At 52.3% G+C, this 27449-nt stretch overlaps 2 protein-coding genes across 5 annotated transcripts in view; both read right to left on the reverse strand.

Annotated features, from left to right (window-relative positions):
- Positions 1–514: 514 nt before the first annotated feature.
- Positions 515–8124, reverse strand: SPAG7 (sperm associated antigen 7). The gene is made up of 7 exons (XM_061590854.1): positions 7950–8124; positions 4386–4453; positions 4145–4233; positions 3930–4014; positions 3714–3803; positions 2275–2431; positions 515–1910 (listed from the first exon to the last, which is right to left on the reverse strand). Exons 1-7 carry the CDS (start codon positions 8035–8037, stop codon positions 1789–1791), a joined length of 699 nt encoding a protein of 232 aa, XP_061446838.1. The 5' UTR covers positions 8038–8124; the 3' UTR covers positions 515–1788.
- A 615-nt stretch (positions 8125–8739) lies between these two features.
- The window catches only part of LRCH4 (leucine rich repeats and calponin homology domain containing 4), a 52877-nt gene continuing 34167 nt past the window's right edge, over positions 8740–27449 (reverse strand). For 3 of the 4 annotated variants that reach the window (XM_061590848.1, XM_061590851.1, XM_061590850.1), the window contains 17 exons: positions 26617–26761; positions 26333–26459; positions 22862–22967; positions 22573–22709; positions 21952–22070; positions 21594–21690; positions 21371–21458; positions 21113–21255; positions 20613–20683; positions 16087–16218; positions 15301–15355; positions 14985–15027; positions 14504–14632; positions 13836–13942; positions 13132–13269; positions 12307–12384; positions 9984–12024 (listed from right to left, as the gene is read on the reverse strand). In XM_061590848.1, coding sequence (XP_061446832.1) covers positions 11782–12024; positions 12307–12384; positions 13132–13269; positions 13836–13942; positions 14504–14632; positions 14985–15027; positions 15301–15355; positions 16087–16218; positions 20613–20683; positions 21113–21255; positions 21371–21458; positions 21594–21690; positions 21952–22070; positions 22573–22709; positions 22862–22967; positions 26333–26459; positions 26617–26761 — 1958 coding nt within the window. In that variant the 3' untranslated portion in view covers positions 9984–11781. Of the gene's footprint in view, positions 8883–9983; positions 12025–12306; positions 12385–13131; positions 13270–13835; positions 13943–14503; positions 14633–14984; positions 15028–15300; positions 15356–16086; positions 16219–20612; positions 20684–21112; positions 21256–21370; positions 21459–21593; positions 21691–21951; positions 22071–22572; positions 22710–22861; positions 22968–26332; positions 26460–26616; positions 26762–27449 lie in introns of those variants that run through there. The other variant, XM_061590849.1, reaches the window with a different exon arrangement.

Raw genomic sequence — 27449 nt, forward strand, 5'->3', positions numbered from 1 at the left:
GGCGGCATGTAGTCCAGCATCCCATTTCCCACAGTGCCCACAAACGGCCTGAGTGCAGTGCTCCCACTGTATATTCCCCCAGCCGTAAGCATGCAGCAGCATGCTGGCCTCTGGGCCTGCTCATCCATTACGGCAAACCTGGCTAAGCCTGCCCAAGGCCACCTGAGCCAGGGCGGAGGGAAGATGGTGGCCTCCAGTTGTTGCTGGACTACAGCGCCCATCGTCCCTGGCCAGAGGCCATGCTGATGGCAGTGGACAGAAGCCCAACACCACCGGGAGGGCCACAGGTGCTCCCCCACCTGCCAACGGGACAACCCATCAAGGAACGACACAGCAGGCAACCAACACTTGTTTTTGCTTGCTCTGGGATCTATGGCCTATTAATTTCAAGGGCGATCCAAAGTTCCAGGGTAGCATAAACCTCTACTGTAGTCGCTCAAGTTATCTTCTTTCCAACCCAACATTTTAGGAGCTGGGACAGGGGACTCAAAACATTAAGAGGCAGAGACACAGCAGCATTCAAAACAAGCCTTTAATGGAATACAGACACCCCTCTGCCCCAGCAGCAATTGCACCTCCCACTGCAGCATTTACAGCTGGGCTCCTTGGAGTCCTGGGCAGACTGAGTGGAGCCCCAAATGGCAGGACGGCAAGGCGAGAAAATCCAACTCTATATTTATACACTTAATAGAACTCCAGACCCAGCAAAGATGCTGGAGGAGAGCAAAGGAATGAAAAGCAACGTGGGAGTTTCACACTTGTGCTGCCAGACCCCAAAAGAGAGAGCCCCAATCTGGCCACAGACAAAGGGACCCTCCTTCCAGGTGCAGCAGAGACCCCTACAGCTCTTCCTTCAAGAGGCCCCTTGCCCTCAACTGCAGCACCTACACCCCATAGGGGGAAAAAGAGGGCTTTTTGTCCTACACCCTCCCTTAACTCATTTGCAGTGTGTCAACTGGGCAATCCCAACAGGATTTAGGGGTGCAATAGGTGAACAAGTGGAACTGAAGAGGAGCAACTGCGACATCTACTGCAAAGAAGGCAGTACTGCAAGGAGGGCTCTCAGCAATTTCTCCCTCTGGTGGGGAGAAGGGGAAGCAACAGAAAAGCACGGAGAGGTGGCCTTCCCCCTGGTGGGGCACAGACAATACTGCAGCTCTGTGGACAACCCCCCCTTGTGGAGAGGAGTGGTACTGCCATGGTAGGAAACTTGGGGGTGGGGTGAGGAAGAGGGGAGTTTGAGTTGGGGGAAGGTTGGGGGTGGGGCTGCAAGACCACAACCAAGTTTTCTAGTGAGAAAAAGCACACTACAAGACTTCCTCTATCGGTTAAAAGGAGCAACTTCAGTTGAGGAGGAGACTTGAACAGCAGCACAAAAAAGAAATTGTTTGGGGGAGGGGATATATTATTTCTTCTCTTAATACATTCTCCAAAAAATACGCACACACACACACAGACTATCTCACCTTGCTAGCTTGGGGTGGACCATCCATCTTGGTCCTTTCTCACCAAGACAGTAAAACGTTAAAATAATGCTCTCCCTCGCCTGCCAGTATTAAAATGCAATCCTAGATTATCTGTTAAAATTCTCAGAAGGCCAACGGAGGGGGGGGCACATCTTGGGAGGTAGGGATGCCCTGTGACGTCCCCTCCCACTCCTCCTAATCCGCTCTGAAGCACCCCAAACAGGTTTCACAAAATAGCAGCTCTGGAGGCAGTCCCTGAAATAATCAAGCAGGGAGGGGGACGTCAGGCAGTGCCAGCCCAATCACTACAACAACCACAATTCTACGAGCTATTGGCCGCCGGAGCGGGGCCCTCATCCTCACTCCGGCGCAGACGTTTCTTTGCCCGGATCTCGTTCATGGCCTCCTCAATGGAGCGCGTGTCCCTCTTGTTGGCAACGGGAACTGCAAGGTAAAAAGGAAAGGAATTGATGGCAGCCAAGAATCTGTTAGCTCAGCTACAAGCAGACACACAAAACCCGGCACTCTCCAAAGGACACAGGAGCTTTTAAAGCAGCATTTACGAACCTGGTGCCCTCCAGATGGTTTGGACTACAACTCCCATCAGCCCCAAGCCAGCACATGCTGATGGCAGTTGTAGTCTAAAACATCTGGAGGGCACCAAGTTGGCAAAGGTTGCTCTAAAGAGCAATTCCGCAACAGGAGCCTTGAGGGGGTACCTCCCTCCATCAGAACCTAGCCAGGAGAAGGCCCTCTTTCGAGCCCCCCCCCCCAGCCATCAACCAGTACACACGTAATGCTGACTCACCACAGCCATAGGCCTTGTTGGCCTCCACAGTGTGGGCAGCGTCCTTTGCGGCCACCTTCCCAATGAGGTGGCTGTATTTGTCTTTGAAGTCTGTGTTGGGGTTCACCACTGTTGGACCTTTCAGCGCCTCTTCTTCAGCCTGCTTCTGAGCCAGCTCCTGGAGGACATTGGAGAGCAAGAAGGAAAGCTACCGACAGCCCACCAATTTAAAAACAGGGGAGAGGGAGCAGGGAAGGGACCCCAAGCCCCCCCCCCCAGAAGGAACTCGAGGAGAGCAAGCTCTCCATTTTGGCCGCTGAACGGCCCTATGGTTTCTCTGATCCATTTATTACAGGAGTGGGCCACCCCACAGGTTGCGCCCGAGTCTCCTGTTCCCCTCGCCCACCAAGCAGAGATACAGCTGCAGGCGTAAGGCGCAACCACAAAGCAGAATGGCTAGAGGGTCCTTCAGATACACGTTCTAGCCATGGGAGGGTTCCAATCTCTCTGCCTGTTCCCCTCCTCGGGACAGCTAAACTGCTGCAGACCACATGAAGAGAATAATCCAGCTGCCGCAAGCGTAATGAGAGCAAAGATAGGGAGGCACTCAGGGCCCAACCCAAGGACACTGCAGCTCCTCTGCTCCACGGATGGGCCCCCAAGGAAAGGAAGGGATGAGAGGGAGGCAAAAACGAGGTGGCAGAGGAAGTGAAGGAGAAATACGTCAGTCAGTAAGATGCATCACACGTGCTCCCACAACGGCTCTCTCTTTCCTGACCCTCACTGTCTAACACTGTTTCTCTCTCTCACTCTCTCTCAGCTCTAAAGAGAAACTGTGTGTGGGGTGGGATTGAGGATCTTAACGCAGAGTGTGCATTGGGTAGCTCCAGCCCCATCCATCTGCATGCGGCCCCTATGAGATCACTTCCAAGGGAATTTTAGCCCTTGACAGGAGGAAGGTTCCCCAATTGTGACTGATCAGAAGGAACATGGCAGGGAGGTGGAGAATGACTGAGCACCGCAGCAGCCTTTTGTTCTCCACAAATGGGGTAAATGTTTGCAATGAGTAATAGGGGTAAGCTGGAGAGGAGGCTCAAGGGCAGTTTCCAAGAATCCAAAAGGTCTGCTAGCTTGTAAATAAATGTAGAAAATGAGGAGAGTTGGGGAGGGGAGACTGGCAGTTGATTAGCCACCCTCAAATTACACTCACAAACTACGAGTAATGCTGGCTTCCAAGCACAAATTCGTAGCACTGCATGGTTAATGGAACATGCTTGATGCCCCTTGAGGCCGTGCCTGTTCTGACCTGTGCCCAAACATCCTCTTGGTTAATAGGTGGAAGTGGTGGGAGGTTTCTCTCTGGCTCCGCAGTTTTCAGATACTCCCAGCAGCGCCCTGGCAGCAGTCACAGACCTCACTCAATGACCCCAACCCTGTCCCCGTGAAGGAAAGCCACACACCTTGAGCCGGCGCTTCTCCTCAGCCTGCTGTGGGTCCCACTCTTCTCCCTGACGGTAGGCCTCCAGCTCTTCATCTGATGGGGCAAATTCCTGAGAGACAGACGATGCAATAGGAATGTGGGCTAGAAAACCTGGACCCTCCACGCTGGGACAGAGGAGTGACGTGACTCCCAGCAAGGACATAGAGATGGCAGGAGCCACAGATCTCCCACTTGCCTTCTTAAAAATCATGACGTATCGTGATTCCTCATCATCGCCAAAGGAAAAGGAGGTAAGGCCTGCCACTTCCACCACATCGTGTCTGAAACAGGAAGGTGGAAATGAGGACCGCTATCAGATTTTGGGAAGAGGCAGCCAAGACGGAGTGCTTCACCTGGGGCTGGAAGGAAGCTGCCCCTTCCTTCACTCCCTGCCTGCCAAACTTGACTCACAGGATGCTGCGCTCAATCTTGTTCATGGGCTGGAACTTCTTCTTGCTTTGGTTGCTGTCCTGGATGAAATCAGACACCTCCTTCTCCATCTGAAACATTGGGGGGGGGCACAGAGAAGGCATTGCAACCAGTAAGAGTTGAGATGCAAAAAGGGAATGACCCCCATGTCTCCACCTGGACTTGTTGGGGGCATGTGACTGGGGGGAGGGGGTGACGGGGGAGAGGAGAGAACAGAACAGACCCGTTTCCTGAACTCGACTTTCAGGCGTTTCTCTTGCTCCTGCAACTTCTTCAGCCGAGCAGTTTGCTCTGTGGAGGGGACAGAGAGATGGGTGGGAGTCAGGAGGGGGGCTTGGGGAACCCTAGGAAGAACAGCACTGAAGAGTTGCCACCAGGGGGGCCCTTGCTCCCAATTCTAGCCCTAGTCACCAAATGGCAGAAAGGGGTCGCTTGTCCAGCCAGTTCCAAACTGAGAGGCAAAAGCTGTTTTATTTTAGAACATTGGAAAAGCCCGGGAGCTGCAGCCCTGGATCAAGCCCAAGGGGGCCTTCACAATGTTCTCACCGTGACCAGCCAGAAGCCCCAATGAGAAGCCCGTATAAAGGACCTGAGAGCATCAGAACACTCTTCCCTCCTGCGGTTTCCAGCTACTGGTATTCACAGGCACACTGCTCTGACAGTAGAAGGAGACCATAGCCACTGTGGCTAGTAGCCATTCATAGCCTTATCCTCCATGCATGTCTCTAATCTACTTTTAAAGCCATCCAAGTTGGTGGCCATCAATGCCTCTTGTGGAAGCAAGTTCCATAGTTTAACTATGCGCTGTCTGTGTGAAGGACTTTCTTTTGTCTGTCCTGAATCTTCCAAATTTCAGCTTCATTGGATGTCCAAGAGTTCCAGTGTTATGAGGGAGAAACACTTTTCTCAATCTGCTTTTTACATGCCGTGCATAATTTTATACACCTCTGTCACGTCATCTCTTGCTCGCCCTTGCTCTAAACTAAAACACCCCCAATGATGAAACCTTTCCTCATTTTGGTTGGCCTTTTGGGTTCCCCGCAGGCATCCGGCTGGCCACTGGGAGAACCGGATGCTGGACTAGATGGGCCTGCTTTGGCCTGATCCAGCTACAGGACTCTGCTTACGTTCCTTTTCTGAATCTTTTTCCAACTCTACAATACCCTTTTGGAAGTGAGGCAACCAGAACTGTATGCAGTATTCCAACTGTGGATGCACCATAGATTTATATAACGACAGTTTTCTTTTCAATATCTTTCCTAATGATCCCTAGTATGGAATTGGCCTTTTTCGCAGCTGTCACACACTTGGTCAACATCTTCAACGAGCTCTCCACTACAGCCCCAAGGTCTCATTCCTGGTCAGTCACCCCCAGTTCAGACCCCATGAAGGTGTATGCAAAATGAGGATTTTTCTTTGCCCCTAACGTGCATCACTTTACAAAGGCTGACATTTAATCGCATTTGCCATTTGCCCTATTTGGAGAGATTCTTTGGGAGTTCATCATAATCCCTTTTTGTTTCACTAACCCTGAACAATTTAGCATCATCAGCAAACTCACCTGCTCACCCCTAACTCTAGATCATTTATGAACAAGTTAAAAAGCACAGGTCTCTATATCGATCCTTGGGGGACTCCACTTTCTACAGCCCTCCATTGGGAGAACTGTCCATTTATTCCTGCTCTCTGCTTTCTGTTTCCTCGCCAGTTCCTGATCTGCAAGAGGACCTCTCCTCTTGTTCCATGACTGCAAAGCTTACTCAGGAGTCTTTGATGAGAGACTTCATACAAGGTATACAACGTAAACTGGTTCCCTTCTGTTTAATGGATTTATAATCCACTTTTCAAGAATATTCTCAACAAAGCGCCTTACAGCATATAATACACATGAATTGCAAAATACAGTATAAAACAATTTAAAATACTTGCTTCATAACAGTACTAACATCTAGAAAGCAAAACAACATAAACTCATCCAGACCCAATATAAAATCCCCAATTTATTTCCCTCTTTTTAAATTTACAAACAGGAATCAAACAGCAACAAAATCCCAAACTCCTAAGTTTTACAAGTACCATTGGAACATACAACATAACCACTTTTTAAAGTACTTTTAATAAACAAAATGAGAACAGTTTTTTCAACTGAGAAACCTGAGAGCAAAGTACAATATCTTTAAAATATCCCCAGTTTATGACAGTAGTTTACATTAGCCATTAAAAGACATGAAGAAAAAATGAGTCTTCAAGGTCCGCCTAAAGGTTGCAATGAATAGGGTCTGCCTGATCTCACTGGGAACAGTGCCATAACTGCAAGCCACTGCTGAGAAGGCCCCGTTACAAGTGTCTGAGTGCAAGTGGTCCTTTAAGTAGACCAGTTCCAAATGATTCAGGACTTCAGATGTCATAACCAGTACTTTGAATTGGGCTTGGAAATGCCCTAGCAACCGGTCCAGCTGGTGGTACAGTATTGGAGTAATATGTTCTAGGTGTCTGGTTCTAACCTATAGTTGGGGAGCCACGTTTTGTGCCATCTGAAGTCCCTGAATTGTCTTTAAAGGCAGCCCCATGTACAGTGTATGACAGTAGTCCAGTCTGGATGTGACCAGTGTGTGGACAACTGAGGTCAGATCTGGTCTCTCTAAACAGAGTTGCAACTGAGGGCGGAGAAACACACTCCTGGCCACGGCTTCTACTTCCCTGACACTGCTGAGTCCTTCAAATCGTGACGCCTGGTCCTCTACAACAGAGGTGGGGAACCTCCAGCCCATGAGGTTTGGCCTGCAGGGCCATTTCCCCCAAACCGTACCCCTCCACTGGTATCAGCTGACAAGCTGGGTTCAATACTGCACTTGCTGAGGGGCTTAATTTGTGTTCCTCAGCTGCTGAGTGGGGGTTAAATTCTGCTCATCGGAATGCCTGAGACTGTTCCCAGCCGAAGAGGCATGTCCAGCCCAAAAAACCTGTTCAGTGTGGGCTTCTTTATCTCTCCCCTGGGAAGAGTAAAAAGAAGTACTTTGCCAGCCTGGCCCTTCCAAAAGCACCGAGCTTAGGGCCAGCAACACCCCTTGCACTACAGTGCCCAAGCGCCTGCCCCACGCAAGGGATTTTGACAGGTGGGCGGGACAATCTGCCTGTTCATCATCTCGATGAGGATCTGGCCCATGGAACCAAAAAGGTCTCTCTCCCCCCCCCCAATATGCAGGCTAGAGCCAGCGGTTCCCTCACCTTGCCTAAGTTTCAACTTGCTCATCTTCATCCACCCCAACCCAGGAGGTCGCGCAGCCTCCCTGGGGCAAGCAGGGGCCATGGGACCGGACCAAGCTGGGACCACCCTCACCCTCCCTCCCTCCCTCCGAGTCCCACTGGAGACACCACAGAAGCGGGCTTTCGGGGGGGCGGGGATCCCTGCTCGTCTGGAAGGCCAGAATGGGGAGGGGGAACCTCCTGGCCCCCCTTTCCTAAATTAGTATGTTTTGGTGCTTGGTTCACGGGGGGGGGCGAAGAACTCCTCGCAGACCTCCAGATTTCGTTTATTTATATATGGGGGGCGGGCGGGTCTGGGGTCTGCTGTCGCCTGACAGAACGGGCGGGAGAAGAAGACTGTCATGGAGGCTGCAGGAGGAGGAAGGGGGCTCGGACTCCTGGGTTCTCCTCCCTCCCACCTTGTGCCCGCACCGGGACTCCTGAGTCCCTCCCCCGACAAGGCGAAAGGGGGCGTGGCTTCCCTCCCGCGCTCCTCTCCGCCGCCCAACCCCCGTGTCGGCGCCCCCTCCCTCTCTCTCACCCTTGGCGCGGCGCGCCTCGCGGTCCCCGAGCGCCGGGGGCGGCTCCATGGAGCTCAGGATCGAGCCCAGCAGGTCCAACTCCGCCATCTTCGCCGCCGCGGAAGCCCCGCCCGCTCGCACGCCGAGTGACGCCAGGACGCCGCCCTTCAAGGGAAAGGCGTCAGCGCTCGAGGCGAGGCCTGTGGGTTACGCCGCGACGCAGGCAGGGGTCACGTGGGCCCCGTAAAGGGGCGGAGTTGAGGGAGGTGGAAACCCCACCCCCTCCTGGCGCCGCGTCGAACTTCTGCCAGTTGGAAGCGGCAACAAATAGGGTACTCTCCCTCCCTCTCCGCAGTGGGCGTGGCTCCCCTCGAGCAGGAGGCGGGCCCCCGCCCTTTGTGACAACTGCAGGATCGCCAACTCGCGCGCCCCTTTGGGGCACGTGGCTGGCCCCTGCGGGAACACAGCGGTGGAGCGCGGGAGGGGCGCGGGCTCTGTGCTGCTCTGCACCGGTGACGTCGTGGAGTCCCGGCCCGGAGGGGGCTTCGCTGGAGGGCGGGAGGCGCAAAGCGACAAGCATGCCCAGAGGCACAGGCGCCCCTTGTCCTTTCGCGGGTGCTTCGAGGGCGGAGATCCGGCCGACCCGGCCTGCGTGGAAGGAGCGCTCCAGGTTGCGGCCTCTGTCTCTGCGTAGTGTGGAAAGCGCAAGCCCTCCTCTGCGGCAGCCGCCCGGCCGAGATCTCTGAGCAACAACCGGGAGAGGTTCACAGCGTCGCCTTGGCAGGTTTCCGCTTTGCTGTCGGCCCGAGCGCCAGGCTGCCTTAGGCCAGCCCCGTCTTCCAGGGCCCCAGAGCAGAGGAAGCGCAGCCCGTTCCCAGCAGCGTCTGAACTACGGCGGCCACGCGGGGCAGGCCCTCCTCTTCCAGCACGTGGTGGGGGGAGCAGAGGGAATCCTGGGGAGGGCACGGAAGTTAGGGCACCCTCTTCCCTGAGCGCATCGAGGAAAGGAGCAGCTGGGCCAGGCCCCTTTGCCAGAAGGATGACACCCCCCCCCTGACAGACTGAAAGCGTGTGGACGTGGACACGCCTTCGCGCCCGCCACCTACCCTCCCTCCCTGGACAGTCCTGTAGAACAAGGGAAGGGACTCTTGGCCCATGGGGGGGGCAGGAAAAGGTCCCCTTGCAAACAACCCTGGGCTGCTCTTTAAACCTCTTTGATCCCCAGTTTTAAGGAGCAACGCGGGGCTGCCGCTTGCAAAGGGCTTTCGACCATCCAGCTGCTCTTCCAAGTCCTGACAATTGGGGCTTCAAAGTGCAGCAGCTGCTGATGTCACTATGACACCAAGGCAAATGCCCCACCCAAGCCTGAGCTAAAAAGGTTCCCCACACTCTGCTGGCCCCCATTTCCACCCCCCCACAACCCTCTTCCCCTCTACCTCACCCCCTCGTCTCTGCCAAAAATCAAACTCCTAACTCTGGCCCCTCACCACTGTCAGACTTGACATAGCTTGAAGGGCCCGGCTGGTCCTTGAGGGTTGAGATATATGCCCTGGCAATCCCATGACTGAGGCCAAGCTAGGGGTGTGTGTGTTACTTTTCCCCACCTTCACCCTTTTACTTTTCATCTTCAGACTGAACCCTTTCAGGGAAAGAAACTTAGCCCTGCCTTGCAGGGGGGTCATTTCATGTAGCTCTTGAAGCAGGAACAGTTTTGCCTACTCTTTGCTGCAGCCAAGCTTAACTTCTCTGAGGATTGCATAGCAACTGCCATTTCCAAAGTGGATGTACACAACGTGGTTACTTATCTACCGACTGTCTCTGTTCCTGCAGGTACTCTAAGGGTCAACAGCCCTCTGGGTCAGGCAGGGACAGAAGGGAGGGAGCAGCATGGCTCTTGGCAGGACATATATCTAGACATGGACAGACGCCACCATCAGCAGTAATTGCAGAAACAAACTCAACCAGCCTCTATGGCGACATGAAGTAGAAACAAGGAAAATCAAAAATGCCAAGCAAAGAGAACATTAAAAAGGTCACAAGGCGGCGGCAGCAGCTGTCTTTTGGGGAAAAATCTTTTTTTCTTGATATTTTACAATGTACAGAAGTGAAACAAGGAAAAAACCTCAAACGTAGGAGCCACCTCTGGAGAGAAGAGCACAACAAAAGCAGAAACACACAAAATGAGAATGTACAGCCAAAAAGAATGAGGGAAATCACTGGAGCCCTTTAGAAGGAATTTTCTACCCTCTGAGGTAGAAGATGATAAATAGTGAACACAAAATATTTACAATTCTGTACATGCTTAGAAAGACAAAATCTTTACAATATTCCATAATTCTCTTCAAATATATATATATATATTCATATAAAATATATATGTATAATTTAATATATTTAAGGCAGCAAATGGGGAGTGAGACTAGAAAGGGGCTAAAATTTGAGAACAGAATCCAGACTAAAGACCCCCAGGATGGGGAAGAAAGTCACTTTTGCCCTGAATTAAGGCATTTCTGTTAAAACTGGCTTTTTAAGGCCCTCCGCGTACTTCCAAGAACCTACCATACCAGAAGTATCATGGAGGGGACAGTGTTCCCAGCCAAGCACAGCTAAATACTTCTTTCATGTGGAAGTAACGTCGTTTCCCCATACAGAATCCTCCTCCCTCCCCGCAGCTGTCTCAGTGAACCTCTGGAAAGTGCACATGTACATGAAGGGAGGAACTCTGCATCCAGGCAGCCACACACACACCCCGTGGCACCAAAAGGGGGGAGGGGGAGTTCAGAGTAGTGAAAGTTGCAAAGATTCAGAAAATGTTTCCCAGGTAGCCAAGAACTACACGGCTATTATGACAAGTGCAGTGTGACTGACTCACCAGAGGGTCCCTGGGAAGGCTGCAAGTATTTAGTCCCCAAACCTAGAAATGTCTTGGATTCACCTGCCTGGAAGCCCCCCCCCCAAAGGACCAGAACAGACACTCCTCTAGGAGGTGGAAGGGAACTGGGAAGCCCCTCGCACCTCACTTTGGGGCAGAGTTCCTCAAGTTGCTGGGAGAAGCCTGCAGTGTCTGCAAAGAAGATTTTCCCAAAGCAGGGGAGGGGGCAACAACTCTTGGCCAGAAGGGCAAAGGCAAATTATTTGGCAGTTCTGAATCCCGCAGGAGAGGCGTGTGTGGTGGCAGCAGCAACGAAAGGCGTGAGGCCGCCGGAGTGTTGAAGGGCCCTGCTCTTGCTGTAAGCAGTGGGCAAGGGATTCATCAGGCTGCCAGGTGGGAGGGTGTGTGCAGGGCTATACTGGTGCCCCTCGCCACAGCCACTTGACATACCCACCACGTGTGCACAGATACCCATGGCAGGCACTCGTGGATTAGTGCAAGGCGGTTTATGTGCACGCACAATGGAGAGGGGGAGACCTCTGCTATGGAACAAGGCACAGCCGAGGTGGGGAAGCCGAGGTGGGCAGGAGCTGCACGGCACCAAGTCAGGGCTCTGCCAGCACAAGTGCCTGCCCTACGGGGGGGGGGAGGCTGCCTTCAGACTGGTGAAGGAAGGAAGGGCTCACTTTGGGCAACTGTGGTGGGGAGATGGCAATGAGAGTGTGCTGGCTTCATGGGCCCCACGAGAAAAAGAGATTCCCCCCCCAACTGCATTGCTAACCTCACCCTGTACCCCTTTAGGGTGGAGTCTGTGCAAAAGCCTGACCTGGAAGTCAAGGCAGGAAGGACAAGCCAACATGTGGGGTTGTGGGGGGACGGAGGGGGATCTCCAGCACTGGGCCAGGCCCCACCCAAGGGACCTGATCCCGCAAGGCGGCAGCCGCAGCTGAGGAAGCCCCTCTCCTCCTCCCCACCCCCGCTCAACAGCAGCAGAGGTTGCGATAGGCCAAGTACAGCAGCAGCATGACGACGACATAGAAGACGCCAAAGCCAGCAAGCGGCTCAGAGAGAGCTGCGGGGGGGGCAAGAGGCCTCTCTGCCCCGGGATGGAGCTGTGGTGGTGGCGGCAGCAACGGCGGCAGCAGGGCCTCAAGGAGGAGGAGCAAGCCACGGACACTGCCTTGCAGGAGGAGGGCGACCTCGGAGGCGGAACAAAGAGAGACCTGTGGCAGCAGGGGGGGGGAACACAGGACGACAAAAAAATAAAAGCAGGCAGAGAGACACGCAGGAATGTTAACGGGGAATAGCAAAACATGGCTGGGGGGAGGGGGTTTCCAAGCCCTACTCAGAAGTGGAGGGTCTGTGTGAAAGTGGGAATGGAAGGAGTGTGTGTACCAAGAGTGCGTGGAGGTTGGGGTCACTCCCGAAAGGAGGGTGCTCCATTGCCCAGGCCACGCCCTTCCTCCCAGCCCACCACCATCGGGCACGTGCAAGCCCAGTCTCACCTCTGAGATCCCCAACTGGCGACAGGCAGCCAAGAAGCTCTCCACATTCTTCCGGCTTTTGACAGCATTCAGCTTGGGCTGTTGTGAGAGGAACCCAGAAGGGGAGAAAAGGGAACGTCAGTCCAGCCGGTGTTTAAGGGGAAGTGGCCATAGCTTGGTGGGAAGAGCACCCACTTTGCATGCAGAAGGTTCCAGGTTTCAGCTGAGAGAGACTCCTGATCTGATACTCTGGAGAACTACTGATGTCTCTCAGGGTGGACAATAGTGAGCTAGACTGGCCAGTGATCTGGCTCTGCATAAAAGCGGCTTCCTGTGTCTGTCCTGGCCTACTTTACTCCCAACTTAAGGATGGAAAATGGAAAATCGGTGGATAGCAAAAGAGGTTTAAAGATGCTCTCAAAGCTAATATAAAACAATGTAACATGAGCATCGAGAACTGAGAAGCCTTGGCCCATGAGCGTCCCAATTGGAGGTCGGCCATTATCAAAGGTGCTACGGACTTTGAAGAAGCATGAGTACAGGGTGAAAGGGACGTCAAGCAAATCCTCATCGCAACCATCTCCCATCTGGAAACCTATATCCTCGCTGTGGGAGGCCGTGTGGATCCAGAATCGGCCTCCACAGTCACTTTCGGACCCACTGTTAAAGACCGTACCCTGGAAGACAATCTTACTCGGCCACGAGTGATCGCCAATGCATGAATGAATGGCCCAATCTAGCCCCTGCCACTTGGGGATGAAGATCCAGCCCAGCCTAGAGGACTCCCGGAAATACCCTTGTGGACTTGGAAGTACGGCGGCCTCCTCTCCCCACCCAAAGGCTCACCACAGCAGGTGAGGGCACGTGGATGAAGGGCACAGATCGTGGGCGCAGGTGATTCACCAGCTGGCACAGGACTACCCCGTTGGCCAGTGCCTCACCCAAGTCTTCGGCCAGGGTGATGTTCAGCTGGGACTCAATTGCCTGAGAGAGAGGAAAGGGAAAAGAAGCAGCCATCAGTGAGGCAGAAAAGAAGACAAAGAAGGGACTCTCTAGGTGCATCTAGGTAAAGAACATCAGCATCCTCCGGTGCAGCTGCTTTATTTTTAAACAAAGGCTTCTAGTCCTCATGGCAGCAAAATTAAGAGTGAAAATACTCCAACAGAGCCCAGGTTAAATTTCCAGTGCCTGAAGGGGGTGGTGGGCATAGCTCTTGGCCTCACCCGTCACCAAGAGTGGCAGGATAATTAAGGATGGCTAAGCAAAATATGAAAAAATGTGCATGATTTATGCACGTTGCACAATCCAGTTTTTATTGGAAAATAATTCCAACTTTCAGCATGTTCTGCTATTGCTTCATCTCAAGGCATCCCATTCCTTCTTCCCCGCCTCCCAGTCCTTACTCAAAATACTCGGGGCAACAAATCCTACATGCTTAGGATGCCTTTGTTTACCATCACTGGATACAGGACTTTTTGTTTACAGCACAAACAACAATGTGTACTGGGCCTTTCGAACTGGGCCTGCCGGCAGCATTGACTCCTCCATACCTTACGCAGCTGAATAGTGAGCTCTCTCTCGTCCAGGGCCTGCGAACCAGTGCGCGCCCTCAAGTGGTTGTTGAGCTCGGAAGGGGAGAGATCAGGAGAGAGGGCACCTGGGAGGGAAAAAGCTCAAAGTTTTTCTCATTCAGAGGCTGAGGAGGGAGGGAAGGCACAGCTGTAAAGCCCAGGGCCAGACCACCAGCTGCACCTGCAGGAGAACCCACATTCCATCCCGTGCACCTCACAACACTGGTCCAAGATTCTGGACAGCCATTGCCAGATAGAACATACGTTTGGAGCCTGACGGACAGTGCGTGGACAGGACATCTCAGTCCACAGCTGGCTTCAGAGGGTACCAGTTTCTCTGGGTGCCGATATCCAGAAAGAAGAGGAAATCCCACACAGTCTGTCACAGCCCTGCTCGTCTGCTTGAGCCAATGCTCCAAGCAATGCAACTGCTGTCTGTCTATGTCGCAACAGTGTGAAATGAGGGTGACTTCTGGGGACTGTCCCAGGCGTTTATGCCCATTCCTACCACTGTCTAGTGGGGCCTGGGACAGTGTGTGCGTGCACAGGCTACGGTGCCTTCGCACCAACTGTCAAGGGACCAGCCGCCACTCTGCCCAACAGAGAAGCCATTTTCTTCTGCAGGCTTCTCCCTCTTTGCCACTCACCAGTGCCCCCCCGCTGGACGCTGTTTCGTGATGAGGAGCGGAAAAGGAAGCTATATGGTTTCTGCCCGGAGCCAGGCTCACCACGGGATGAAGGGTGGGCAACAGTCAAATTCTGGGAGTGAGCAGGATCTGCAAAGGAAAGGAGGGAGGAAGGCAGGCGGAGGAAGAAGAGAGGGCTTAACACTGGGGGACAGAGAGAAACAGCACCCAAGAAACGTCAGGGAGCAGAAAAGTGAGCCCCAGCACCTCCTAGTCCCCCCTGCCATATGGACAGTACATTCCCAGAGAAAACCCGCAAGCTTCCTGCTTTGCAACATGCACGGGTCTCTCACCCACCCCGCTTTGGCACCAAAAAAAGAGGACACCCAAGCCACCCCTCGCCCTCTGTTTGCCAAGAGGCTCATCGCACGTGCCCTCTCCCGCCACCCTGCACTCCAGGCACTGCGCTTGAAAATGAAGGCACGCCCTGCACTGTACTTACCTGCAGAGCGCTGCCTGGGGGAGCCAGCTAGCTGCTCAGGTCCCTATATAAATAAAAGAGAGAGATCATCACTCTGTGATCAAAGGGGATGGGGGTGGGAGGTGGGGAGAGGAGGAAAGACGCCTGAATTCTGTGAATTGTTATTCAACCGGAGCAAGTGCTCACATCTGGCAGTTCAGTCATCACTGCAGGGCCACATGAAAGCACAAACATTTTCTGAATGGAAAGTATACACAGATTGTCACATGCAACGATCGATCTATCAATATCTCTCTCGCACACACCACACACTCCCCGTGCTCTGATCTGGCCATACCTGGCTCCGATACTTCAGCTGGGAGAGGCCGCTGTTGCTGCTCTCCACCAGGCTGCTGCGTAGGAGAAAAGAGGCCTCAAGTCAGGAAGACAGACCAGAACTGCCCAGTCAGTGTCACTGGGGTGTTACAGTTTGGGGGTACAACACTACACCCCGATGTCTGCTCAACACCCCCTTCCCCAACAAGCAAGTTCTGGATTTTAAAAAAGGGAGTCCAACTTCCTTTTAAAAAAAAAAGGTAGCAAAGGAGAGTGATAGTGGTAGCAGCCAAGGGGACCTGGATTCAAGTCCTGCCTCTGAGAGGCACTGTGGGGCTTTCAGCTAGTCAATCCCCTTTCCTCAGCACCCCCCCCCCAAAAAATATTTCCATAAAATGAAGAACAGCCGCCTGTCTCACACGACACCTGTGCATGGGTGAGAATGAACGGAGGGTTGGCGAGATGGTGCACTCCCTAGAAAGGCATCTGGAAGAATTTCTGCCTTAATCTGTCGGGCACCATCATGGCCTCCAGGAATCCCTTGAAGCACAACTGCAGGCAGGTCTGGAGCGGATTGTGGGCACTGGCTGATCCCCGATCAGGAGAGACTCTTGCACGGTAGAAAATGTTTCTGCTGCTCACATGCCAGGTAGGCAGTTCTACAGGATGTTTGCTGGGGGAAGGGGGCCACGGCTCCAGGAACCCTTGGAGCACTGCATGGAAGAGGCCTGTCTTCCCCATGGAAAAGCAACAGGCCCACCAGGAGCAGCCCCTACGCGTCCCTCCCTCCCTCCCTCTGCCTGGGTACCTCTCTCGCTTCTCTGCCCCCTGGCTCCACAGGGGCCGCTGCTGCTGCTGGCGCTCCCTCTCCTGCCACAGCTGCAAGAGATCTGGGCGACGGCGCTCCTCGCCAAACGGCTCTGGTCTTGGCAGGGTGGCCCTGGGGGTGGGGACCAAAAGCCAGGAAAGTGAGAGCTGGGGGGGGGAGAACCACAGGCCACCTCCAGAAAAGCCCCCCCCCGACCCACGCAGGGCAGGCCAAGAGCTCCAGGCAATGAGGCCAAAAGGGAAGTCAGCCCAAATGGGAGGGGGGGTGGCAGGAAGTGGAAGCAACATCACATGCCCATCTGTCCCCCCCCTGGGAAAACCGCCCAGAGCCTCAGCAGGAGACAGAACCTGCCTGCCAGGTCTCCCCAACTGAAATGGGACTAGAGAGGGGAAAAAACCAGGGGAAAAACCAGGGAAAACCTTTTCCCCCATTTTTTTCTGAAGCCTTTTTTGTTTGTTTTTCTGAAAAATTGGAAAAATGTTTATGGAATGTTTTATTTTAGCATGATGAATAAAGTGTTTAACTGAATATTGCTCCCCCCTTTTTCTCAGTTCTTTTTATGGGAAAGGGTGCTTTATGTCTGCCACTGGGTGCCATCATCAGGAGTTTTGGAGTGCGTTGCCACCAGTATGCTGATGACACGCAGCTCTACTTCTCCTGTTCATCTTCGTCAGGTGAGGCTGTCAAGGTGCTGAACCGATGCCTGGCTGCGGTAATGGACTGGATGAGAGCGAATAAATTGAGGCTCAATCCAGACAAGACTGAGATGCTGTTAGTAGGTGGTTCTCCTGAACAGATGGTGGATGTTCATCCTGTCCTGGATGGGGTTGCACTCCCCCTGAAGGAGCAGGTCCGTAGTTTGGGAGTTCTTTTAGAACCATCCCTGTCACTAGAGGCACAGGTAGCCTCGGTGGCATGGAGTGCTTTCTACCACCTTCGGCTGGTGGCCCAACTACGCCCCTATCTGGACAGGGACAACCTTGCGTCAGTTGTCCATGCACTGGCAACCTCTAAACTAGACTACTGCAATGCACTCTAGGTGGGGCTGCCTTTGAAGACGGTTCGGAAGCTACAGCTCGTGCAAAATGCAGCGGCCAGACTATTAACAGGGACTAGGCGGTCCGATCATATAACACCGACTCTGGCCCACTTGCACTGGTTGCCCATATGTTTCCGAGCTCGATTCAAAGTGCTGGTTTTAACTTATAAAGCCCTAAACGGCTTGGGACCGCAATACTTGTTGGAACGCCTCTCCCGATACGAACCTACCCGTACACTGCGCTCAACATCAAAGGCCCTCCTCCGGGTGCCTACTCAGAGAGAAGCCCGGAAGGTGACAACGAGAAAAAGGGCCTTCTCAGTGGTGGCCCCCGAACTGTGGAATACTCTTCCTGATGAGGTACGCCTGGCGCCAACATTATTGTCTTTTCGGCGCCAAGTAAAAACCTTCCTCTTCTCCCAGGCATTTTAATATTTTGATATTCAATATTTTAATACTTTTAATATTTAATATTGTAATTTTTAACACCTTAACGTCTTCACATCCTAATATTTTAACTAATTTAATTTTAGTATTTATTATCTGTGTTTAATTATGTTCGATTTATGCTATAATGAATCTATTTTAAAGTTGTTTAACATATGGTTTTAATTGTATATTGGTTGTTTGTCTGTTGTGCACCGCCCAGAGAGCTTCGGCTATGGGGTGGTATATAAATTTAATTAATAATAATAATAATAATAATAACACTGTGGAGGTCTAGCGGAGACAAATAATTTTCTTTGTTATTGATTGTTCCTTCTGGTTTTTTAAAATTGTTTTTTGCCTGCTCCTCATAAACTTGCAAAACGAAAGAGGTTCCTTACAGTTCAGGAGCTTGTAGCTCCATTTGTTAAAAGAAAAAGTAAAAGTTTTAAAAAGTAAATTCGATTTGTAATAATTGTTTGAATAAAATGTACTTTTTATATACCAAATGTGATAATTTTATGCCAAACCAACTTGTACATAATTACATTTTATGTTCCTGAAGTAACAAAATGACTTTCAATCTGTAAAAAGTGCCAATATTGCATTTTTTCAATTTTTCTGAAAATCTCCATTTCCCGCCCCCCCCCAAAAAACCCGTTTTTTTCCAGAAATTTTACATCTCTAAATGGGACTAAGCCCCTCCCCCATCCTGAATCCCATCCCTGGTGGCGGAGACGGATTCGAGAAACAGCCCCCCAAACCCACCTACAGACTCCAGAATGGGGCAACGCTGCCCAAGGAGAGAAAGGAAATGGGAGGGAGGTCAAGGGGCAGAAGAACAGAAGCTGGATCAGGCTAAAGCCCCCCCCCCCAAAAAATCTAGTCCAGCATCCTGTTCCCACAGCAGCTACTCAGGTGCCTCTTATGAGGAGCTGACAAGCAGCAGGATCTAAGCACAAGAGCAGCGCTCTCCCTCCTGCCGTGTCCAGCAACTGGTATTCAGGCACATGTTGCCTTTGACCGTGGAGGCAGAGCAGAGCACAGCCATCGTGGCACATCGTCGCCCTGTATGATGACCTCTGTCGGGAGAAAGACAGAGGGAGCGTAACTCTGTTGGTTCTCCTTGATCTCTCGGTGTCTTTTGATACCATCGACCATGGTATCCTTCTGGGGCGACTCGCGGATTTAGGAGTTGGAGGCACTGCTTGGCGGTGGCTGTGCTCCTATCTTGGGAATCATCTCCAGAAGGTGATGCTTGGGGAACACTACTCGAGTCCCTGGGTGCTCCAGTATGGGGTCCCGCAGGGCTCAGTTCTGTCCCCCATGCTTTTTAATATCTATATGAAGCCGCTGGGTGAGGTCATCAGGAGTTATGGAGTGCGTTTCCAGCAATATGCTGATGATACGCAGCTCTATTTCTCCTTTTCATCTTCTTCAGGTGAGGCTGTTGCTGTACTGAACTGCTGCCTGGCCGCGATAATGGACTGGATGAGAGCAAACAAACTGAAACTCAATCCTGACAAGACTGAGATGCTGCTAGTTGGGGGGCCCTCTGCTCAGATGGTTGATGTCAGACCTGCCCTAGATGGGGTTACACTCCCCCTAAAGGAACAGGTCCGTAGTTTGGGGATCTTATTAGATCCGCTTCTGTCACTTGAGGCCCAGGTAGCCTCGGTGGCACGAAATGCGTTCTACCAGCTTCGGCTGGTAGCCCAACTACGACCCTATCTGGACAGGGAGAACCTAGCCTCAGTTATTCACGCTCTGGTAACCTCTAGATTGGATTACTGTAATGCTCTCTACGTAGGGTTACCTTTGAAAACGATTCGGAAACTTCAGCTAGTGCAGAATGCTGCGGCCAGAGTTCTTACTGGGACGAAGAAATTCGACCACATAACACCTATTCTGGCCCAACTGCACTGGCTTCCAATACGTTTCCGGGCCAGATTCAAAGTGTTGGTCCTTACCTATAAAGCCCTTAACGGCACTGGACCGCAATATCTGATGGAACGCCTCTCCCACTATGTTCCTACCCGTTCACTCCGCTCGACGTCTAAGGCCCTTCTCCGGGTCCCAACCCATACAGAGGCCCGGAGAACAGTAACAAGATCTAGGGCCTTTTCGGTGGTGGCCCCCGAATTATGGAATGCCCTCCCAGATGAGATACGCCTGGCGCCTTCTCTGTCATCTTTCCGGCGCCAGGTAAAAACCCACCTCTTCACCCAGGCATTTTAAAGTATTTTAAGCTTTTAATCTTATTTTTTTAGTTTTCTTTTACTTTGTTTATATAATGTTTATATTGTCTGCGCAATACACACTTGCTGTATTTTAAATATTGTGGTTTTATCATGTTGTACACCGCCCTGGGAGCTGCTAGCTATAGGGCGGTTTAGAAATGCAACTAAATAAATAAATGGAGAAGGCAGCAGGGAAGCCAAGTGGGGGTGGGTCACAAATCAAGGCCCCTTCCTGGCTGGATCCCATGGGTGGGGGCTCTCACTTAAAAGCAGCCCGTGCCCCTATGGGACAAACTTCAAGAAGGATGTAGACAAACTGGAACAGGTTCAGAGGAGGGCAACAAGGATGATCAGGGGACTGGAAACAAAGCCCTATGAGGAGAGACTGAAAGAACTGGGCATGTTTAGCCTGGAGAAGAGAAGACTGAGGGGAGATATGATAGCACTCTTCAAGCACATGAAAGGTTGTCACACAGAGGAAGGCCAAGATCTCTTCTAGATCATCCCAGAGTGTAGGACACGGAATAATGGGCTCAAGTTGCAGGAAGCCAGATTTTGACAGGACATCAGGAAAAACTTCCTAACTGTTAGAGCCATACGACAATGGAACCAATGACCTAGAGAGGTAGTGGGCTCTCTGACACTGGAGGCCTTCAAGAGGCAGCTGGACAGCCATCTGTCGGGAATGCTTTGATTTGGATTCCTGCATTCAGCAGGGGGTTGGACTTGATGGCCTTATAGGCCCCTTCCAACTCTACTATTCTATGATTCTATGAACACCAGCAGATGGCGCTACTCACCTGCCAGTTGGGCCTTGCTCTGCAGCACCAGATTTTTGAAAAGAACAGCTCTTCCTGGCCTTCTGGAACTCCTGCAAGAGAAGAGCCGGGGGTGGGAGAGAGAATGAATGAATGGATGTGCTGGGAAAGGCACACTGCTGCTGCCTCCCACCAGGATCACAATCGAGAGAGGGTGGCAAGGGTGCCCTCCTTTCAGAAGTCCAACCCCACTGTCTCCCTTGCCGGAGTGAAAAGACTGTTCAAGATGATTCATCAGCCTTCGTCCTCAGCCCACCACTAAGGCTCCACCACCACACATCACCCACCTGGGATCCCAAAGGGCTCATAGAGGATGCAGCAGGCCTGACTCCCACAGTCCCTTGTTCTCCCCACCCCCCAGTGCCATTTTCTCTCCGTAGGAGGACCCTGCCTGGTAGTTGCTCAGCGGCTTTGAGTGGCTAAGAGAGACCAAAAGAGGCCCAGGCTAGCAGGAGAAAGACCACCCAAAGGCCCATTTGTACCTCAGTGGATGCCGTCCCCTGGGAGCTGCTCTCTGGCTTGGCCCCTGGCACCCCTGGTGGGGTTGCTGCTGCCGCCTCTTCCTCTTCCTCCCCATTGACGCTGCTGTCAATATAGTCGATCTGTTCCAGATCAGCAGCATCAGCTGTGGGAGGGAGAGAGGAAACCGTTCAGGCTCAGGGGCTTTCTCTGCACCGCCGCCCGCTGGGCAGTTCTCAGCTGCCCCCCAGCTCCACACGCCCCTCAGCCTGGCTCCTCACCTGCTCCATTGCGCTTCTCCCTCAGCTGCTTGGGGTCCCGGGCCAGCTCAGCAATGCGGAAGGAGAGGTCCGAGAACTCATCTGTGGACTAAGAACAGGGAGATGAAGCAGAAGCCCAAGACTGGGACCGAATACAATAAATCCACATGCCGGACCACCCACCCCACCCCCGGCTAAAAGGCTATCAAGGTCTGGCCAGGCACAAAGCACAGCCATTCCTAACCTCGTTCCCTGACCACCGTTTGCTTCCGCTGTCAACGCTGTTGAAGCCTGAGTCGAGGCCACCATAGTGCCGCACAGGGTAGAAGTCGTCTGGGAGGCTGCAGAGGGAACAAGAGACACAACACAGCCATGTCGGGGGCCAAAAGGCGGCTCTTGGGGTTTTCTTCCAATCCCTCTAAGGTGACCAAAGCACCACCAGAGAAGTCTCCTCCCAGATATAGTCTCTCCCCCCCCCCTGCAAAAAAAAAAGTGGCCCAGGCACTCTGTGCAAGACAGGCTGCTCCTTTTACGAGGGAGGGGGTGGCAGCAGGTGCTTGGCAGCGCCTTCTCAGCCTGCCTGAGTCACCCAAGCGCCTTACCACGTTCCAAAGCCGGCCGGGCGGATTCCTCGAGCAAACTCTGCCAGGTCCGACCTGGCCTTGCTACAGGCCTCAATGTTGAGGTATTTGAAGATGTGGATTTTGCCTTTCAAGCAGATCTGCGGGAAATGGGGTGCTGGTCACAGGCTGGAAGCAGCTCCCACAAAACAAAGGCCCACCGCCTCCTTTCAGCAAGGCTCCTCCAAGGCCCCCTTGGGAAGGGGAGGAGGAGGATCTGGTGCAGGGAGCCTGGACCCCTCTGGCTCCCCATGAAGACCTCTGAGCAGTGATCCTAAGGGCAGTCAGGTTGGCTAGAAGGCCAAGATTAGGAAGGGAGTCCCAAGGATGAGGTAGAGGAAACCCCTTGAGTCCATGTCACCCCAGTCCAGACCCGGAACTACCCACAAAGTTTACGAGATGTGTGCCCGAAGGAGGTAAGGTGGGCCTTGACCTCCAGAGGTTGTGAAGGAGCAGAGAAAGACCTTGGGGTGGGAGCAGTCAGTGACAAAGGAGCAGGAGCTCGGAGGGCTACGAGGAGTGTGTGCTGGGGGAGGGCGTTTGGGGGCAGGAATAAGTCTGCCTCCTCTCTGCCCTTGGCTCCCCACTTTCCTTCCCCATTACCTGCGCAGGAGGGAACTGCAAGGGGTTGTTCTCAAGGAGGATGGACTGCAGGTGCCGCAAGTGACGGTAGCAGGCGGGAATGCGGACAACACGATTGCAGGAGAAGTCCAGCCGCACCAGGGGCAGCTCTGCCAGCTCTGAGAAGGCAACAAACACAAGGTATCAACCAGGTGGCAAAAGAGGGGTGGGGGAAAGGGGGAGCAGAGGATCTCCTGGGGCCAGCAGGGAGCAGCAGCACAGGAGGCAGCGACGGGGAGGCTTCAGCCAGGCCGTCAGCAGAGGCACCCACCCTCGGGCAGGATGGCAATTTGGTTCCTCCGAATGTTGAGGTCCCGAAGAGACTCCAGGCCACCCATGCTTGCCGGGAGGGACTGCAGGTCATTGCTGCTGACATCCTGGATGGAAAGGAGTTAAGAAAAAAAAGAAGAGTCACATAGGTACGCTGAGCAACATGCCAGTGGAGGCAGGGAGAGAGTGCAAAAGGCAGCAATACCATCACTTACTTAGACTACTGCACTGCACTGTGTGTGGGGCTGGCCTCCAAAGACTACTCAGAAAGTACAGTCAAACACACCAGCCACCAGGTGACTAACTGGGACCAGCTGAACGGACTGCACTTGCCAGTTTGAACACAACTGCTTTGGCTAACTGGCCGTTATGAAGCGCTGCCTCTGAGGCCAGAAGTGGTTTGGGCCCAAAAGGGCCTTCTCCTACATGCATTTAGGCCCTGCTCAGGGATTAAAGACTTTCTCCCCACCTGACTGGAGTGGGGGCCTTCCCTGCATTGCTGCTGCCTGAGCCGCTATGGGACGTTCCTGTGATGTCCTTATATGTTAAAACCTGTAAATATGGTAAGTGCAGGTTTATTAAGGGATGACAGTTGAGAGGGGGTCGGTTGGTGAGAGTTGTTGGAGAGTCGTTAGTGGAGAGTTATTTGGATGGGTTGGTTGGCAGAGTTCTGAGGGAGGGTTGGATTATATTTGGCTGATATTTAGACAGTATATATATGGCCAGAAACATAAAGAGTGACACTATAGGAAACCATACACTTCTTAAACATTCCTAAAGTAATCTTGTTATTTCCTGGTGTTATGAAATAAATACTTTTATTGATTTACCAAAAGCCTGATCCTTGGCTGGGGATTCACAGACCAGAAGGGAGGGCAGGGTAATTACCAAGGCTGGAGGGAAATTACAGGCCAGTTAGCTTAACTTCTGTCCCTGGAAAACTGGTAGAAAGTATTATTAAAGCTAGATTAACTAAGCACATAGAAGAACAAGCCTTGCTGAAGCAGAGCCAGCATGGCTTCTGCAAGGGAAAGTCCTGTCTCAGTAACCTATTAGAATTCTTTGAGAGTGTCAACAAGCATATAGATAGAGGTGATCCAGTGGACGTAGTGTACTTAGACTTTCAAAAAGCGTTTGACAAGGTACCTCACCAAAGGCTTCTGAGGAAGCTTAGCAGTCATGGAATAAGAGGAGAGGTCTTCTTGTGGATAAGGAATTGGTTAAGAAGCAGAAAGCAGAGAGTAGGAATAAACGGACAGTTCTCCCAATGGAGGGCTGTAGAAAGTGGAGTCCCTCAAGGATCGGTATTGGGACCTGTACTTTTCAACTTGTTCATTAATGACCTAGAATTAGGAGTGAGCAGTGAAGTGGCCAAGTTTGCTGACGACACTAAATTGTTCAGGGTTGTTAAAACAAAAAGGGATTGCGAAGAGCTCCAAAAAGATCTCTCCAAAGTGAGTGAATGGGCGGAAAAATGGCAAATGCAATTCAATATAAACAAGTGTAAAATTATGCATATTGGAGCAAGAAATCTTAATTTCACATATACGCTCATGGGGTCTGAACTGGCGGTGACCAACCAGGAGAGAGACCTCAGGGTTGTAGTGGACAGCACGATGAAAATGTCGACCCAGTGTGCGGCAGCTGTGAAAAAGGCAAATTCCATGCTAGCAATAATTAGGAAAGGTATTGAAAATAAAACAGCCGATATCATAATGCCGTTGTATAAATCTATGGTGCGGCCGCATTTGGAATACTGTGTACAGTTCTGGTCGCCTCATCTCAAAAAGGATATTATAGAGTTGGAAAAGGTTCAGAAGAGGGCAACCAGAATGATCAAGGGGATGGAGCGACTCCCTTACGAGGAAAGGTTGCAGCATTTGGGGCTTTTTCATTTAGAGAAAAGGCGGGTCAGAGGAGACATGATAGAAGTGTATAAAATTATGCATGGCATTGAGAAAGTGGATAGAGAAAAGTTCTTCTCCCTCTCTCATAATACTAGAACTTGTGGACATTCAAAGAAGCTGAATGTTGGAAGATTCAGGACAGACAAAAGGAAGGACTTCTTTACTCAGCGCATAGTTAAACTATGGAATTTGCTCCCACAAGATGCAGTAATGGCCACCAGCTTGGACGGCTTTAAAAGAAGATTAGACCAATTCATGGAGGACAGGGCTATCAATGGCTACTAGCCATGATGGCTGTGCTGTGCCACCCTAGTCAGAGGCAGCATGCTTCTGAAAACCAGTTGCCGGAAGCCTCAGGAGGGGAGAGTGTTCTTGCACTCGGGTCCTGCTTGCGGGCTTCCCCCAGGCACCTGGTTGGCCACTGTGAGAACAGGATGCTGGACTAGATGGGCCACTGGCCTGATCCAGCAGGCTCTTCTTATGTTCTTATGTTCTAACGGTGGCAGCGGTGAAGGAAGAAAGTGTAACATCGTCAAGTATCCAGAGCAACCCAGGATTGTATGCTTTATAGACAAAGATACAGGGGGGATGTGTACAGCAAGGGCACCCAGACACAAAGTAACAATAAGTCATAGGGAAACTCAGGCAAAGTCTCCAGCAGTATTGTTTAAAGGGAGTGGCTGGTGGTGGTGCCGCCTAGCAGTGGGATCTTGTGAGATCTGTGCTAGAACGGAGTGAGAAAAAATAAAAACGACAATCCTGACTGGTGGTGTCCTGAGGTGGTGCCTAGTGAAAGGCGGTAGCCACAAGCAGGTGGGAACCTGACAGGTGGAGCCAAAGGTGGGATCGTCACAGTTCCTCCTAAGGGGGTTCACCTTGACGGCCTTTTCGGGATGGGGGGGTTTAGATGTCTTTAAGCCTGTATTTAGTTGCTCAGCTAGACTTTTTTTAACACCAGTTTTATTGATTTATTGCTTTTGCTGTTTTATGTTCTTGTTATGCCATTCTAGATGTATTGATTTTTTATTAACCCATATGGTGCTGTTAAAGGGTATGCAGACAGACAGGGAGGAAGGTTCACACACTCTGGGATGTCCTGGAGGTGAAGCAAAACTCACTTCACCAGTCCAGAGTACGAGTCGGACATTATCTGGCTCTTGGTATTCAAGCATCTCAGGGCAAGAAGGCAGCTGTCCTCCCCTACGAACTTATCCTCTGTCCTTTCTGGAATGTTAGGGTGGATGGAATGGAAATGCCCCCCATCCCTGCCCCCCATGTTTCTATTTGGAAAGGGCCTACTTGGGGGTTGTCATTGCAACATATAGCTTTGCTTAATTGACTGAAGCATGTGATGGATGGGGGGGAGAATCCTCCTCTTGCTTTTTGAGTTTGTGTCTGGAGGCCTTGGGGGTTTCCGACCACCCCCACCCCAAAATCTTCGCATGGCATCAACCCAGCTTCACTGTGGAGGGACCAGCCAGGCTGAAACCAGCAGTAAAACAAGGAGAGTTCACATCCGATTTCCATCGGCCCTTTGAAGGATTCCGCCAGCACTGCTGACTCACCAGTTGGCGAAGGCTGCGGAGGGAGCCGATGTCGTCAGGCAGGGATGCCAACTTGTTATTGCTGGCAACGAGGACTTTGAGGGGCAGGAGGCAGAGGCATGGGGGCAGGGAAGTCAGCTGGTTCCGGCTGAGGGGAAAGAAAGGAAAAGAAATGGCTAGCCAGTGGAGGAGGAGGAGGACTCTGCATCCGGGAGGCAAAGGGAGGGGGGACACTTGCTGAGCTCCCTCCACCCCACCCCACCCTGTCCAGTTCCTCCCAGACTGGCATCCCTTCCGCAAGTCACCTGACGTTCAGGTAGGTGAGGGCTTGGAGGTTGGCGATGGCTGAAGGGATGCTGCGCAAACAGTTGTGGTACAAGCTCAGCCCTTCCAGGGACATCAAGCAGCAAGCATCTTCAGGCACCTCCGTGAAACGGTTCCGGGAAAGGTCTGCAAGGGGAGGAGGAAGAGGAGCACCTTGTGTGATTTAACTCCTGGAGACCCTTCACGAGTCCCAAACTGGCCTCGTCCCTTCCAAGCGAAACAGGCAACTACAGAAGAATCCGTGATGCTCTGCTCTGTGCTTTGCTCCGGCCCAAGGAGGAGGAGGAGGACTATGCAGGCAGCCACGCAGGGCCTCTCTCCAGTGGCACGGCATCATCCCTGCTCTGCCATTGGGGCTGGGAGGAAGGTCTGCCTCACACAGCCACCACTGAGGGGGAGCAGGGAGATCCCTGGCCATTGCTTCACTGCGGAGGGGAAACCAGTCGGTTTGGCTTGCAATGCTCCAAACCCGCACTTTGGTTAGCTCAAACGGGTGGGATGTGCACAAGGAGCTGGGGAGAAGGCTGGCAGGATGGGGAGTGGGCCCCCTGGCAGCTCCTTCCCCTGGAGTCTCCTTTGTCATAAGACCTAGGAGCGGGCCTTGAGAAGCATCCCTTGCACCAGCCTCCGCGAACCTGGTGCCCTCCAGACGTTGTTGGACTACAACTCCCATCAGCTCCATGGTGTGCCTACGATGTGCTGGCTGGGGCTGATGGGAGTTGTAGTCCAACATCATCTGGAGGGCGCCAGGTTGGCAAAGGCTGCCGTACACAGAAAAAAGGTTGCTAGTCACCATGTCCCAACAGATGCTTTT

Source organism: Rhineura floridana, chromosome 11 (genome assembly GCF_030035675.1).
Source record: "Rhineura floridana isolate rRhiFlo1 chromosome 11, rRhiFlo1.hap2, whole genome shotgun sequence".
In the NCBI taxonomy this organism is placed as follows: domain Eukaryota; kingdom Metazoa; phylum Chordata; class Lepidosauria; order Squamata; family Rhineuridae; genus Rhineura; species Rhineura floridana.